This window comes from Tamandua tetradactyla, chromosome 4 (genome assembly GCF_023851605.1).
Source record: "Tamandua tetradactyla isolate mTamTet1 chromosome 4, mTamTet1.pri, whole genome shotgun sequence".
Classification (NCBI taxonomy): Eukaryota; Metazoa; Chordata; class Mammalia; order Pilosa; family Myrmecophagidae; genus Tamandua; species Tamandua tetradactyla.
The window spans coordinates 100,936,657-100,953,072 of record NC_135330.1 but is presented as its reverse complement, the minus strand read 5'-3'; the positions used below and the strand labels follow the sequence as shown (position 1 = coordinate 100,953,072).

At 52.9% G+C, this 16,416-nt stretch overlaps 1 protein-coding gene across 1 annotated transcript in view; it reads left to right on the top strand.

Moving 5' to 3' along the window:
- The first annotated feature begins 4,404 nt into the window (after positions 1–4,404).
- The window catches only part of FREM2 (FRAS1 related extracellular matrix 2), a 141,291-nt gene continuing 129,279 nt past the window's right edge, over positions 4,405–16,416 (top strand). The window contains exons 1-2 of the mRNA XM_077158046.1: positions 4,405–9,749; positions 14,420–14,509. Coding sequence (XP_077014161.1) covers positions 4,580–9,749; positions 14,420–14,509 — 5,260 coding nt within the window. The 5' untranslated portion in view covers positions 4,405–4,579. The remainder of the gene's footprint in view (positions 9,750–14,419; positions 14,510–16,416) is intronic.

Genomic DNA, 16,416 nt, shown 5'->3' with positions numbered 1-16,416 from the left:
TCACTGCATAACTGGGTCATTAGTGAACTATGCTATCTTACCATTGAGAATTTTCAAAAACTCTTTAATGCATGCCCAACTCAAAATCTCCCCTTTTAACTCCTTTAAAACATTCATTTCCATTATCCTAATTACATTCTCAATTTTGAGCTCCCATAACCAATATACATTACGCAGCACTTAGGATTTTTATCATGCAATCTCCAATTTTTTTCCAATATTACTCTATGTAGAAGATTTTGTGCCATACAATTAATATTTTCTAGAATTTTTAAGCTGCATATGTTGGGCTTATTCTACAATTGTGCATTAGTCAGGGTTCTCCAAGGAAACAAAACTGACAAGATCTCTCTCTCTCTCTTTTTCTCTCTCTCTGCAAATCACAATTCCATAGGACAAGCTGCAAGTTGGAAGCTGAATTTCACAGGGGAAGCTGCTGGATGAAAAAGAATCAGAAATTCTTCTTTCTGGTTCTGAAATGCTCGGTCCTGGCTATAAGACTTCCAATTAACTGGATGAGGAGACTCCCTCTTTGCTGACGGCAGTCCCCTTTGATGATTGTAGATGTAATCTGCTGACTATAGATGCAAATCCATCTACAAACTATCCTCACATTAATCAATCAATGACCATTTCTCTTCATTGCCACTTTGGGTATACCAAGAAGAAATGACCTTTCGCATATCTTCATTTGTTATTTCATCTTTCTAATAATTTTATGAAGATAGGACAATATTTTCATCTTCCCTGCCTCCTCCCAATCACATTTTTATAGATAAGACATTTGGTGACATGTCCTGAGTCCAGTCTAGCAAATGGGAAAGCCAATTTCAAAGCAAAATTCTCTAGCTTCTCGTCCAGTGTCCTTTCTTCCTGCCCTAACAGACCTGTACCTGAGCATGGCTTAGTCTCGACAGTGTGGGTATCTTTGAGGCCATGGGTATTACCTAATAATAAATCCAACTTGAAAATTTACCTATCCTCTTAAGGAATTTTAATTTTGTTTTATCTTGCTAGATTTTTATTTTTATTTTCTTGTAGTTATTAAAAAAGATGTAGAGTTAGGTAGAGAGGCCATATTTAAGTTGCCCGCATCAATGAATACAAATGTTGTTCTGCATATTTTAAAGGGAACAATCCATCCTTTGGCAAAGGGCACGAGCTCTGGATTCTGGGTTTTCTGACCTTCCTAGCATTGACATATTTTTATTAATAAAGTCAGTCTTGACAAGACTGACCACAGAATGTGGGGAAGTAAAGCAGAAAGTCATCCATAAAGGAGGTCTTCTGGCACTCAGAATTTTAGGACCAAGGTGGCGGGGGGGGGGGGGGGTAGTGACCACAAGGACTGATTCCCTGGTTTTACAGTTGAGAAGTCTGTGGTTTGAAAACATAAGGAGAACAGCTGCAAGTGACGGAGTCCGTGGGTAATGGAGCCAAGGCTCAGACCATCTGGGCTGACTGTCCTTCACCACTTCGGCTCTGTCCTGAGATCCACCAAGTTCGGTGTTGACAGACAAGCCGTGGTTCTCCAGCTATTGAAGAATGGAATTCAGCTGAGAACTAGTAAACACTCAGCAGGAAGCTTCGTCCATTCGTCTATAGGTATTTTTAAGGTGCCTACGAGGCCATCTTCTCTGTGGAAGCTTTGCATTCCAATAGAGGAATGTAAGGACAGCGAATGACAGTCTGTAAGGATGAGTGTAACATTCGAATCAACCAGCTCTGTACCTTCTGCTCCCACCTGGCTCTCATGCCCCAGACCGGCCTTCCAATTTCCACCTGAATATCCTGCCTGCATCTTAAATTCATGATATAACCTTTTCTTTAAAGTCATTTATTTGGAGAAACACATTCTCTGGTGTTTAACCTTAGATCAGAAATCATTTGTTGTTCTAACAGTCAATCATTTTAATTTAGATTAAGTTGATTTAAGGACACATTTTGTTTTTTTTTTTTTTATCTGAAACAATTTAAGAATTTATTGTAAAGGATATTCTGCCCAGAGTAGTTTCAGGAAGTGTTACAAGGTGTAAGAAAGTAAAAACTTAGAAAGCTAAACTCAGATTAAAGAAAAAAAATACACATTTGCCAATTTATTGTATCTCTTATGATCCTGTTGTTATCTGAATTGAGGATGTGGATGATAAAATGCTATTTCCTTGCCAGTTAATCACAGAGATCTTTTCACATTGAGCTCTTTACACTAAAGAGATATCGGCATCTTCAAAACCATCTGCTCTCAAGCAAGGATTTGATAATTCATTATTACATTGAGGATCATCAATGCATGCTATATTTAAGCGACTAATAGTATGCATTCATCTTATTGATTTAAAGAAAAACAAATAACAAATCTAACCCTCCCCCCAAATTCCTAAGAATCATGCCATCACTTTAATCAAGATAGACTGAATTAAAAAGTAAAAAAGATGATGATTTCCTCAGGCTACTTAAACTTAAATGTAGGTAAGTTCTTTCCATGAAACAAATACAGAGCCCTGCCCTCAGGCATATGACCATACTTCAGAGGCTGATCTTATCACTGCTCAGAAGCCAAACAGAGTGGGACTTTAAAAGGAGGAAAGGAAAGCACTAGTGCCCTGGAAGGCATGGTGGGGGATGGGGGGGACGGGGCGGGGCTGGGTGGAGGGGGGCACTCTCAGTCTGGTTCTGGTCAGGATATTTCTGGGGTCACAACCCCTGGGAAAGGACCCCTGAGTTTCCACTAGCATTTTCAATTGAAATAACCAGAATTTGAAATATAATATCTAATATCCATATTCTCAAATTGATTTTTTTTCACTTAGTGTCTTCCTTTTATTTCTTTTTTTTTTTGTGAATGGGAAGTCCGTGTCTCTGCACATTTGAATTCTGCATGCAATAAAAAAGTCACAATAAATCATAAAATAGTTGTGCCCGCGAGAATTGCCCATAGGTGAAAAGTTAGCTGGGGATGTTCTCATATATTTGAAAGACATTCCTGAGTGCTCATTTTGTGAAGCGTCAGATCAGCTTTAAATGGAGTTCACAGCTCCCACACACGTGCCGGGCACAGAGAACAGGCTTCGTTACCACTCAATTAAGTAAATGTGTTGAAAGAATTAAGAACTTTTTCTCTCTGACTCCCAAGGAGCCGGCGCAGATTCTGAGCAGCCGCCCCCCCCCTCCCCCACACACACCCCCCTCCCGGTGACCTCGGCTGGGCAGCGATGAGGCTGGGGACATGCGCTCTCGGGAGTAGCCTCACCTCTGCGGTTTAGGGCTTCGGTGAAAACAAATTCAAAAGGGCCGAGCGGGTTCTTAGGTCCTCTCTTTCCCAAACCCAAAATATCGCGGGGCCGGATGACTAGGGTTCCAAGTTTCCATCCCAGTTCATAACCAGTTTTGTGTCATGGGAGAAAAGAGAGCAAGCCCCTCGAGTATTTTGGCTGGGCTAGACAAATCTGCTCAAGAAACCGATGTGAAACTGGTGGGCTTTCATTATGAGGGGCGGGGGACGGAAAGCAAATCTTACAGAAAAGGAGTCTGCACCCCAGAGACCCCGCACCGACGCCAGGGGGCAGGAGGAGCTCAGCTCTGTTCCCCGCCGGCCGCGGGTCCCTCTCCCCTTTCCTCTCCCTGCGGGGTGCCGCGATTCGGGAGCCAGGGCAGCGCCGAGCCCCCAGGCGGGCCTCGGCTGGACGTGGGGGACCAGCTGCGGAGAGGGTAGGGCCGCGCCCACGACAGCCGCCCCAGGGAGGGCCGGGCTCACGGTCCTGCGAATGTGTTCTTCAGTGCCAGCCTCCCCATGCGGGCGGACTGCGTCTTTCTCGCATCCCCGAAGTTTTCTTGGGGACTCCGGGAGCAAAGGTCCGGCTCATCACAGCCCGGAGCACGGCGCCCACCCTACTCCCGAGGCGGTGGCGGTGGGCAGGGGTCTCCAGCCTCGCTGGCCGCTCGGGGTTTCCACTCCAACCCCCCGTCCTCCCCCGCGCCAGGCGCCCCACGCTCCTCGACTTTAGGGCTGGAGGTGGGGGGCCGGCGGCGGGCGGCGGGCGGCGAGGGGTGGGGCGCGGAATCCTGCGGCGGCGGGAGCTCCCGCTCCCTGGCGCAGGGAGGGCGCTGGCGCGCGTCGGCCGGGCTGGGGGCCGCGCTCCCAAGGCAGGGAACTCCCTGGCGCTCCTCCCCTTGCATCCTCGCGGGGTCCCCGCCTCGGTTCCCGGGGGTTGATTGGCAGAAAGCACGACCCAACCCCGGCCTCGGGGCCTCCTCCCCGGACCGACGATTGGTCTCCCGGGAGGCTGGAGCCCGGGCGCGAGGGGAGGGCTGGCCTCAGAGCGCAGGGTCCACCGCCGGGACGGCGAGCGAGGGGCTCTGTATGCAGCGCCCCTAACGCAGCGCCCCTAATCGCCCCGTCGGCCGCAGCTCCAGCCCGGCCCGCGCCGCTTCCCATCTTTCTGTGCCATCTCCGGCTCCCGGGGCACCCGCGGGCGGCCGGTGGAGTAGCTGGTCTTTCCCGGGGGCCGGCCCTGCCTCCTGACGCGGGGACCGCCCGTGCATGCTCTCGGGTTGATCGCTGAGTCCTCCCACCCAGCCCATGCCCGCAGCTGGGAGTCCGCGGACCGCCACCGGCGCAAACCGCGCCGCCGACCCTGCCAGCTTGCAGCCAATGCCTTCGCCGCCGCCCCGGGGGCTGCTGCTGCCGCTGCTGCTGCTCCTGTCCTCGGTAAGCCGCGTCCCAGCACAGCCTGTTGCCCCCGGCCTGCCCTTGCTGTCCCCCGGGCTTTCGGGGGCTGCAGGTGACCCCGCGGAGGAGTCCGTGGTGCTGGCCAACCGCGGGCTCCGGGTGCCCTTCGGCCGGGAGGTCTGGCTGGATCCGTTGCGCGACCTGGTGCTGCAGGTGCAGCCGGGGGACCGCTGCACGGTGACGGTGCTGGAGAACGACGCGCTGGCCCAGCGGCCCGGCCGCCTGAGTCCCCAGCGCTTCCCGTGCGACTTCGGCCCGGGCGAGGTGCGTTACTCGCACCTGGGCGCGCGCAGCCCCTCGCGGGACCGCGTCCGCCTGCAGCTGCGCTACGACGCCCCCGCGGGGACGGTGGTGTTGCCTCTGGTGCTAGAGGTGGAGGTGGCCTTCACCCAGCTGGAGGTTGTGACTCGCAATTTGCCCCTCGTCGTGGAGGAGCTGCTGGGGACCAGCAACGCCCTGGACGCGAGGAGCCTGGAGTTTGCCTACCAGCCCGAGACGGAGGAGTGCCGCGTGGGCATCCTGTCCCGCGTGGACGCGCTGCCTCGTTATGGGGAACTCCTCCACTACCCGAAGGCTCCTGGCCCAGACAGCGAAGCGTCCGCCCCTGAGCCGCTCCTGATGGACTGCAGAGCTTTCCTGGAGCTGGGCGTGCGCTACCGACACACAGCGCGCAGCCGCTCCCCGAACCGGGATTGGGTGCCCATGGTGGTGGAGCTGCGCCCCCGAGGGGCTGCAGGGGGCAGCCCTGCCTCGAAGCGCGAGCACTTCCAGGTGCTGGTGAGGATCCGGGAAGGGTTGGAGAACACGGCACCCAAGCCCAGTTTCGTGGCCATGATGATGATGGAGGTGGCCCAGTTTGTGCTGACCGCGCTGACGCCGGACATGCTGGCCGCGGAGGATGCCGAGTCCGCCCCGGACCTGCTGGTCTTCAACCTCACGTCTCCGTTCCAGCCCGGCCAGGGCTACCTGGTGAGCACGGACGACCGCAGCCTGCCCCTCTCCTCCTTCACGCAGCGGGACCTGCGCCTGCTGAAGGTTGCCTACCAGCCGCCGGCCGAGGGCGCCCACCACCAGCGACTCTTTGAGCTGGAGCTGGAGGTGGTGGACCCTGAGGGCGCAGCCTCAGACCCTTTCGCCTTCATGGTGGTGGTGAAGCCCATGAACACGCTGGCCCCGGTGGTCACCCGCAACACCGGGCTCATCCTCTATGAGGGCCAGTCGCGGCCCCTCACGGGCCCTGTGGGCAGTGCCTCTCAGAACTTGGCCATCAGCGATGAGGATGACCTGGAGGCGGTGAGGCTGGAGGTGGTGGCTGGGCTCCGGCACGGCCACCTGCTCCTTCTCGGTGCCTCCGGGGATCCCTCCACCCCGAAGACCTTCACGGTGGCCCAGCTGATGGCCGGCCAGGTGCTGTACCAGCATCACTCCAGGGACGGCTCCCTGAGCGACAACCTGGTGCTGCGCATGGAGGACGGCGGGGGCAGACACCGGGTGCACTTCCTTTTCCCCATCACCCTGGTGCCCGTGGACGACCAGCCGCCCGTGCTCAGCGCCAACACTGGGCTGGCTCTGGCAGAGGGTGAGACGGCGCCCATCCTGCCCCCGGCCCTGAGCGCGGCCGACATAGACTCCGACGACGCCCGGCTCCTTTTTGTGCTGGAGGCCCCCTACCCGGCCATGGGGCACCTGCTCCTCCGCCAGATGCAGCCCCCCCGCCAAGACGAGGAGCTGGGCGGGAGCCCCTGGAGGAAGCAGGGGGCCTTCTACGAGCGCACGGTCACGCAGTGGCGGCAGCGGGACATAACCGAGGGCAGGCTCTTCTACAGGCACTCAGGGCCCCACAGCCCCAGACCCGTCACGGACCAGTTCACCTTTCGCATCCAGGATGACCATGACCCCCCCAATCGGTCCGGGCCGCAGAGGTTCGTGATCCGTACCCACCCCGTGGATCGCCTCGCTCCGGAGCTGGGCAGCGGCTGTCCCCTCCGCATGGTGGTGCAGGAATCGCAGCTCACCCCGCTGAGGAAGAAGTGGCTGCGCTACACCGACCTGGACACAGATGACCGGGAGCTGCGTTACACGGTGACTCAGCCCCCCGTGGACACGGATGAGAACCGCTCGCCGGCCCCCCTGGGCACCCTGGTCCTGGCTGACAACCCTTCCATTGTGGTGACCCATTTTACCCAAGCCCAGATCAACCACCATAAAATCGCCTACAGGCCCCCAGATGAAGAGCTGGGCGTGGCTGCCCGCGTGGCCCAGTTCCAGTTCCGGGTGGAGGACCGAGCTGGGAACGTGGCTCCCGGCACCTTCACCCTTTACCTGCAGCCAGTGGACAACCAGCCCCCTGAAGTTCTCAATACGGGCTTCACCGTCGCAGAGAAGGGCCGCCACACCCTGAGCGAGGCCGAGCTGCACGTCACTGATGTGGACACTGATGTGGGCCGCATCTCCTTCACGCTCACCCAGGCCCCCCGGCACGGCCACTTGCACCTGTCCGGACAGAGGCTGCACGTAGGGGGCATCTTCCACTTGCAGGACATACGGCAGGGCCGGATTTCCTACACCCACCATGGGGATGCGTCCCCGATGGACAGCTGCTCCTTGGAGGTCAGCGACACACACCACGTGGTTCCCATCACCCTCAGAGTGACTGTCCGGCCAGTGGACGACCAGGGGTCCCTGCTTCAGCTTCCTGCCGGCACTCTGGGGTCCTACCTTGATGTCTTGGAAAACGGAGCCGCTGAAATCACGGCCAGTGTCCTTAAAAGCACCGATGACTTGATGCTGACCTTCATCTTGGAAGACCCTCCTTTGTACGGGGAAATCCTGGCCAGTGGGGTCCAGGCGGCACACTTCACCCAAAAGGATGTCCTGGAGGGCTCTGTCGTGTATGCCCACACCAGCGGCGAGATTGGCCTGTTGCCCAAAAAGGACTCCTTTAACTTGAGTCTCTCGGAGGCGTCACGAGAGTGGAGACTGGGTGGCAGTGCTGTCCGGGGCGTCACTGTGTGGGTGACCATCCTTCCTGTGGACAGCCAGGCTCCGGAAGTTTCGGTGGGCGAGCAGTTCATCGTACTGGAAGGTGAGAAGAGCGCCATAACCTCCGCACATATACGTGCCGAGGACGTCGATTCCCAGCACGATGACATCTTGTGCACCATCGTCACCCAGCCGGTATCCGGCTACGTGGAGAACATTTCCCCAGCCCCGGGCTCTGAGAAGTCGAGGGCAGGGGTTGCGGTCAGTGCCCTCACCCTCAAGGACCTCAGGCAGGGCCACATCTATTACGTGCAGAGTGTCCACAGGGGCGTAGAGCCCGTGGAAGACCGCTTCGTCTTCCGGTGCTCCGACGGCATTCATTTCTCCGAAAGGCAGCTTTTCCCCATCGTCATCGTCCCCACCAACGACGAGCGGCCAGAGATGTTCCTGAGGGAATTTGTGGTGCTGGAAGGCAGGAGTCTGGTGATCGACACGCCCATCCTCAACGCCGCCGACGCCGACGTCCCCCCGGACGGCTTGACTTTCACGGTCGCCCAGGCTCCCGCCCACGGCCACATCCTGCAGCAGCTGATGAACGGCTCGGCGTCGGTGGAGCGCTTCACCTGGGCACAGATCGCCGACGGCTCTAGCATTGTCTATGAGCATGACGACTCCGAGACCCGGGCGGACAGCTTTGTGATAGCCGTGACGGACGGCAAGCACTCCGTGGAGAGGGCGGTTCCCATCGTCGTCATCCCCGTGGATGACGAGACCCCCCGGATGGCCATCAACAACGGGCTGGAGGTAGAAATCGGGGAAACCAAAACCATCAACAGCAAAGTGCTCCTGGCCACTGACCTGGACTCCGAAGACAGATCCTTAGTCTACATTATCCGTTTCGGGCCGGGACACGGCCTGTTGCAGAGACGGACGCCTACGGGTGCCTTTGAAAATGTCACGCTGGGCAGGAACTTCACCCAGGACGAAGTGGACAGAAACCTAGTCCAGTACGTCCACCTGGGGCAAGGGGGCGTCCGGGACCTCATTAAATTTGACGTGACCGATGGAACCAACGCCCTCATCGATCGCTACTTTTACGTGTCCGTCGGGGGTGTGGACACGGTCTTCCCCGACGTGGTCAGCAAGGGGGTGACCCTGAGGGAAGGCGGCCGGGCCACCCTCAGCACGGACCTTCTGAGCACGAGCGACCTCAACAGTCCCGACGAAAACCTGGTTTTCACCATCACCAGGGGCCCCACGAGGGGCCACTTAGAGTGCACCGACCGCGCCGGCGTGGCCGTCCGGTCCTTCACGCAGCTCCAGCTTGCTGGCAACAAGATCTTCTACATCCACACTGCCGCCGACGAGGCGAAGACGGACAGCTTTGAGTTTCAGGTCACCGACGGCCGGAACCCCGTCTCCCGGACCTTCCGCATTGCCATCAGCGACGTGGACAACAAAAAGCCAGTGGTCACCGTCCATAGCTTGGTGGTCAGTGAGGGTGAGAGCAGGCTGATCACGCCCTTCGAGCTCTCCGCGGAGGACGGGGACACTCCCGACGCGCTGCTCAAGTTCACCGTCACCCGGGCGCCTGCCCACGGCCGCCTCCTGTTCAACGACTCCAGACCCGTCACGGCCTTCACCAAGCAGGACCTGAATGAAAACCTGATCAGCTACAGGCACGACGGCAGCGAGACGCGTGAGGACAGCTTCTCGTTCTCAGTGACCGACGGCACCCACGCGGGCTTCTACGTCTTTCCCGACACGGCGTCTGAAACCAGGCGCCCCCAGGTGCTGCGGATCCGGGTCCTGGCCGTGGACAGCCGCGCGCCCCGAGTGGCGGTCAACAGAGGTGCCTCTTGGCTCCGCACGCTGGCCACCGGCCACCTGGGCTTCCTGATCACAGGCAGGGCACTGGCGGTAGAGGACAGGGACAGCCCGCCCGCCGCTCGCAGGCTGACCGTGACCCAGGCCCCGCGCCACGGGCTCATCCTCCACCTGGGCCGAGGTAACCACAGCGTCACCCAGTTCACCCAAGGTACGTGCCGCCCTCCTGGGGGCCAGGGCACACGCCGGGCCTTCCTTCCCAGCAGGTGCTTTGCACCAAGACGTCAGGGCTAGAAGGTCAGACGTGAGTCCAAGGGAAGGGGAGTGGGGAGAGGAAGGGGGGGGAAGGGCAGGAGAGGTGGAATGCAGGGACCCCTTTGCTGGGGGAGCGGCTGTCCCCACTACCCGCCCACTGTAGTGACAGTGGCTGGAGGGCACAGCTCCCTGGGCAGAGCAGGACCTTGGTGACTTAAAGTCGAGATAGCCCTCGGCCTCTGCCCCACCCTGCCCCAGCACCCTTGTGGTGACACTGCAGGCAGCTCAGGAACGTTTTAGAATCTCTGCGGAGACGTGCCGTCTAAATTCCACGTGTCGTGTCTTGGTTCCTATTATCAGTGGCTGAGGCTAAAAGCCTTCATGCGTATTTCCCATTGGTTCATTTTCCAGACCACTGCTCTGGCTGCTGTCCCGCTTTTGGGGGGCAGGCGCCTTGTTTGTGCTGAGGCGTCCGGTGGGCCCTTTTGAGGCTGTCTCAGTGAGCTGGACTTGGGCACGCCTGGTTGCGGGCGTGCAGCAAACGCCTGCCTGGAGTTGCAATGGCCCCAGGCTCCGGGAACATTCCCCTAAAACACTCCGAGGAGGTTGGAGGGGCATATTCTTCCCCAGATGGCCCCTCCTACCACCAAGGCCCCGAGACGCCCCCCAGTATTAGCCGCCGGGAAGAGGTCGCGCCCTTGCCTCAGCCCCTCTGCGTCCTGCTCTCCCCAGTCCCTGCGCTCCTTGTCCCAGGGTTTCTCTGAGGGGAGCCTCTTCACGTGGGGGCCGGGGGGCCTGGCACAAGGGCTGGGCGGCTCTTGGGCGCCAGCCTGGGGAGGAACCTGCTCTGCTTTCCGGAGCCCGCGACTGTAGGTGCCTTCAGGGAGCTCTCACCCTGTCAGGTTGGAAACTGGATCTTGCTGGAGGGCTGCAGTGGCTCCTTTGTGCCAGGCCAGGGCTTGGCCGGGAGCCCGCGGGGCAGGATGCCTCGGTGCCCAGGGCAGGGTGGCCAGCTGGGAGCTCGTCTGGGAAGACCGTCCGGGGACACTGAGAGCAGGCGATCCAGGCTGGAGTATTCTCGTGGAAAGGGAAAAGGATGGAAGGAGTATGTTAGAGGGTAGAAAATGTTACTTCAATTCTCTCCTCGGACCTGCAAAAGTAATTTTTTTTCTTTTTATTAATTTTTAAATTTTTTTAAAAATACCAAAAAACACCAAACGCAAACATTCATAACTTTCGATCCTTCTGTTCTACATATATAATCAGTAATTCACAATATCATCACATAGTTGCATATTCATCATCATGATCATTTCTTGGAACATTTGCATCTATTCAGAAAAAGAAATAAAAAGGAAACAGAAAAAAATTCATATATACTGTACCCGCACCCCTCTCCCTCACCGATCACCAGCATTTCACTCTAAATTTATTTGCAAAAATAATTTGATTTTAGACGTTAAGAAAAGAATCTTTGGATGAAGACAGGCAGATTATTTAAATTACATATGAGCAAATCCATGGCTCAAAATATTGAAACATTATTTCTTAAATGTTGAACCCTAAGCTTAATGCTATTTCATTGTGTGTGGTCGCCCTTTCTCTCACAGACTTTGATTCACCGTGACTTAGTTTTATGGCTGTTTGTGAATATGGAGTAGGTATAAGTTTAGTATAAAAAGTGACCATACTGGGCGGGCCACGGTGCTCAGTGGCAGAGTTCTCGTCTGCCGGGTTCCATTCCTGGTTCTTACCCATGCAAAAAAAGGAAAAGTGTTGATGCCTTATTCAGATTACCTTTTAAATGCATGTGATTGAATTCCAGTAACAGTGCACATACTGGCTAGGAAGATTGTTTTATGTTGACCGACAACTCTCATTTGAACAAGTGGAAGCTGGAGCTGGGCTCATGAGAGTTATTTCTGGAGATTAGATAAGGGAATGGACATGCACTCCACTGCACAGCTGCTGCGGCCACTTTCCCAGGGCAGGGTGGACAGCCGTATCCAGAGGAAGGGTTACGGATGATTCTAAAATGAAGTTATGGAGGGATAAACTGAGCTAGATTTGGATGAATCCCTCATTGCCCTACATTAAAGTGAATTGAGCACATGTAGCCAGAAAAGTGTATTTCCAAATTGATTGACTAAATGATCCCTAGGAGAAAAAAATATAACTTGTTTCTAAAAATTTTTTAATTTCGTTATTAGAGGACAGTTAACAGCTAGAATTTGCAAATTAGAGAAATTATCTAGTTATTTCAAATTTCCGCTGTTCTCCAGGGCACCCCTTGCTGCACCCATCCGAGCTCTGAATCAGTCGTGCCAGGTACCGGGGTTTTTTTCGCTCTAAGTGTGTGACCTCTTGTTTATCAGTCACTTTTCAGGAGAGCAGAAATTTCCCCAGAGTTTGAACCAGGGTGTGGTCACCAGGCGTGTTAGTCGATTTAGGCTCAAAACAGGCCACAGAAGAAGGGTGGTGCAAGAGAAGATGGAACAGGTTTCACCTGTGTTTAACAATTAGCAGAAACTGGAGGTAATGCTGAGATGGTTTCTTAAAGAAGATACCATTTTAGCCACTAGGTTTTTCTCTTCCTGCTACCTTTGTGTGCTCAGAAAGTGAGTGTTTACGGGTATTTATGGTATTTTTTAAGGTACCAGTAACATAACAGTATTATAAGCAAAGTTTTTACTCAGTTGAGAGTAAATGAAACAATACCACGCGTCTCTTATTTGAATCATGGGTTATTAACATGTTTAAGGGAAACGAAAAGGATCTTAGCTTGTTTCCGTTAATCAATATCACATCCTCAAACTTCGCAGGAAAATTTAACAACTGAGGGCTGCATAATTGCATTCATGTTCTCTTAACTTTAAAAACAAGGTCTCATAAAATCAGTTTTGAAGTAGTGATTTATTTCAACAAAACTGTCTCACAAATGCTACAGTTTTTGCTTACAAAAATGTGGCTACAAAGCTTGAGTGCACGAAGCAGTGTTTTCATGCCGGTTTCGTTTCTGGTAGTCGAGCCTTGCGATTTTCCTTTACAAGTCGAGAAGGGAAGGGGCCTTGGGAAGGGTCTTCCCCGCGTGACCAGAGGTCTTGGGCGGATAGGAAGTTTGTGTCTCCAGTGCTGCTTCACTTCCCTCCTGACCGAGGAGTGGAAGCTGTAGAGTTGAGAGCTGTGGGCGTAAACAGGCCTGGAGCTTACAGGGGCCTCCCCTAGCCCCTAACCCAGTTGGACACATGTATGCTGGGAAGGCAGTGCTGCCCTGTGGCCCTCCAGATTGCAGGGCTCTTCCGTTTTCATCTATGAAGCACCCGAGCCTTGGTCAAATAGAAAGCCTTGAGCAAGGGACGATGGGAAATGATGATAGAAGAAACCCCGGAAGTTTTCAGTCTGCTAGGGAAGCTAGCCGTGCCGAAAAATGAATGCGATACTAGCCAGAAGTGTGGACAGTTACAGCCAGAGAAGAAGCAGCTAAGAGGGAGCGAAAGATCCTGAACTTGCTTCACCTGCAAGTAACCCACCTGGCAGGAGGGACAGTCTGCCCTCCCCTCCCCGCTCGGTCTGTCTGTCTGTGAGCCAGCAGCCTCCCAGGACCCTCTCAGCCTCGGAGGGGCACATGCTCCATCCCGCGAAACCCGGTGGTCACCTGGCATCACAGGGACTTCCGTTCCATCGCCTCCTTTTCTTTGATGTGATGCCTCTAAACCCCACGGTGCAAACTGAGCAGAGCTCTCAGGATGGAAAACCAGAGACTCACACCTGACACGTGAATATTACATACCAGTGAGGCTCTTGGTTTTACGTGGCCTTGGAAGTCACCCCTCGCTTCCTGGCCCAGATAAAATAGTGGTCTGTTGGAGTGAATGTCATAGAACAGACAGCTTTTGTTAGGTTGTCTGTGGCATTGCTGAGGCTCTAGAGGAGCTGGTGAAAATGGATGGATAATTCTGAAAACCAGTGCAAGTGACCTGACAGCTAGGGCAGGGAGCTGTGCCAGGAGTGTTTCTGGGGCTGTATAAACTAGTTTTCAGCTTTCGTTAGATGGCCTCTGTCCTAAGTTTCTCTGACGTTGGGTCATGCTAGTCCTTTCAATCTGTGATATATATTTTTTATTACCCCAATTTTTCCTTTTAGACACTTGAGAGCTTAAAAATAACCTGTTATGCCACAGGAGGAAGCCAAGTTAGCTAGTGTGGATTAAGGAGCCTCTTTCCTCTCGGGTCAGGCCTACCAGAGGCAGATTGAATGATTCCAGCAAATTGGCCATGCCTCAAAATACCTCCCTCTCCACCTGCCGCAGTGCATGACGTGCCGTATTTAGAGCCACTCTTTGGCGCATGGGCATGCAAACACCACTGGGTGGTCAGTACTTTGCAATTATTATAGTCTAACTCCTGCATTCGATTTCTCTGCGTACAAGATCAGATTTCCAGGGGACGGCTGAAAGTAAAAGGCTTAAAGGGACGAGAGATGTGATAGCACCAGTTCCCTCAGAAGGGAAGAGAAATCTAAAGAAAGTTGCAGAAAAGCAAAACCCATAGAATTGGCCATAAGTCATATGATGAGTCATCACATTTCCCTAGTAATTAACCATCTTGCTCTTTGGTTATTTTCTAGCGGACATTGATGACATGAAAATATGCTACGTGTTAAAAGAAGGGGCCAATGCTACAAGCGACGTGTTCCACTTCACAGTCGAAGATGGTGGTAAGTGGGATCTGGTGTTTCTATAGAGATTTTTACAGTCTCGGTCTGACGCAGTCCTACACTGCAAAGGGGAGCGGTAAAGGTTCTGGTTGTATTGGTTTTTTCTTTCGATTTGTAAAGCACCAAAGAAAAGGATCTTCCTAAATAGGGTAATAGGATCCCAGGCCCAGTTATACAGATTGTGCCCTCCTGAGACGCAGGAGGGGACTGGGACCCAGCCCAGCGACCCTCGTGGGCACGTGCCACCAGGGATACTGTCCCAGCAGGGCACCTTTCTCCAATCTGCACAATTCTAAGTGGTGGGCTAATGCAAATGTGTCTGTGTTTTAGCTCAGCAACCCCAGAACCCCTAGCCATTTCCTTAGTTTGGGCCCTTTGTGACTTACTCAGCTAGAATTTTCCTTGGTGAGGCTGGACACACCAGGGAAGGGTCTGGACGTGTTCCAGGTCTCCTCGGGGGCGTTTTCGACACCGTTCTCCCAAAGCTCTGAATCTGCCACTCTCACGGTCCCCACCGTGACCCCTGACCGTTGGCCCATGGCCCCTGACCGCTCCTCTCCCTAGCTGTGCAGAATAGGAGAGAAAGTGGATGTGTCTAGACTGACCACAAAGGCGTTTTCCTTCTTGTACCACCTGGGGAGAAGTGGGGGGATTGTGAGATAAGAGGAGAAATGATTCCGCATGTCGTTGATTTCCTTACGGTTTTTTTAAAATGACACATAATCATGTCAATGATCTCAAAAACATCGCATCCTTACCCTCCATATGACGTGAAGCATTAAAAAGCTTTGATTAAAATCACTGGACAGATGTCACAGCTCTAAACAATTGCACCTATTGGGTGTGTGCCAGAGAGACCAAAAAAAAAGTGTCTTAACTTGGCTTCAGTGTATTTGATTTCTGCTATAAATCAAAAGTTTCGGAAAGTTAATTCCTTTATTTTTATGTAAACAAATAATAGTTAAGTATTCCACATATTGATAAAAGGAATTTTAGCATGAAACAGTTCTAAGAAGGGAACCAACTTTTAAAAAATAAGTATCTACTCTTTTCAATCTTGCTGTTCAATAGGGAATTCTACTGTAAGCAAACTTTAGAGTCAGAACCTGAAATGATTCAAATCTGTGTGGCCTATCAGAATTTAAAGACATAATTATTGATTCAAGATACCATTTTATCTCTTAGAATAGCTGAGTAAACCTCAATAGCAAAAGTATAATTTTCTTTAAAATGACCAAAAAAGTACAAAAAATAGACAAGTCTACATTATACTAAGACAGTATAGCCTGTACTTTTTAAACGTTTTGCTTTTTTCCCCATTCTTAAACAATATTTACTCTGTTATTCTATCCATTCTTTAGCATTTGTGTTAAAGTTTTGGTCTGTATTTAGACGTTGGAAAGCATTATGCAGGATTATAGTTCAAAACCCTGCACGAGGACCGACTGGTTGAAGCAGCTGGGTTTATTTTTGGATCTGCTGAAAATGTGGCAGGGCCTCTAAAGATTGTCTTTGTGTCTATGGAAATAGGAACTAAATCGCTGCAGGAGTTTCAGAGTGGGGGTGTCTGCCCCTTAGGCTTCCAGCCACCCCACTGACATGGGGTGCTGCGTGCTGGGGCTCAGCCCAACTCCAGCAAACCGCCTCTTGTACAGACTTGACCTTCAGTCCCTGAAGGGAGAAAACTTCCCTTCTACAGAGCGAACGCATTTGTGATCAATAAGGTTAAAAAAAAATGGCCACATGTATTTCAAAATTGTTATATCTCGATTTTTTAAAGAAGTTTTTGCATCGTCTTATAAAATATTCTAACAGTCGAATAAGACATGCGATGCTATGTAAACTTATAAAGTATCTAGAATGTGATTTTGCTCTTTGGGAATTGTGAGATATTTTGCCAAATAGAA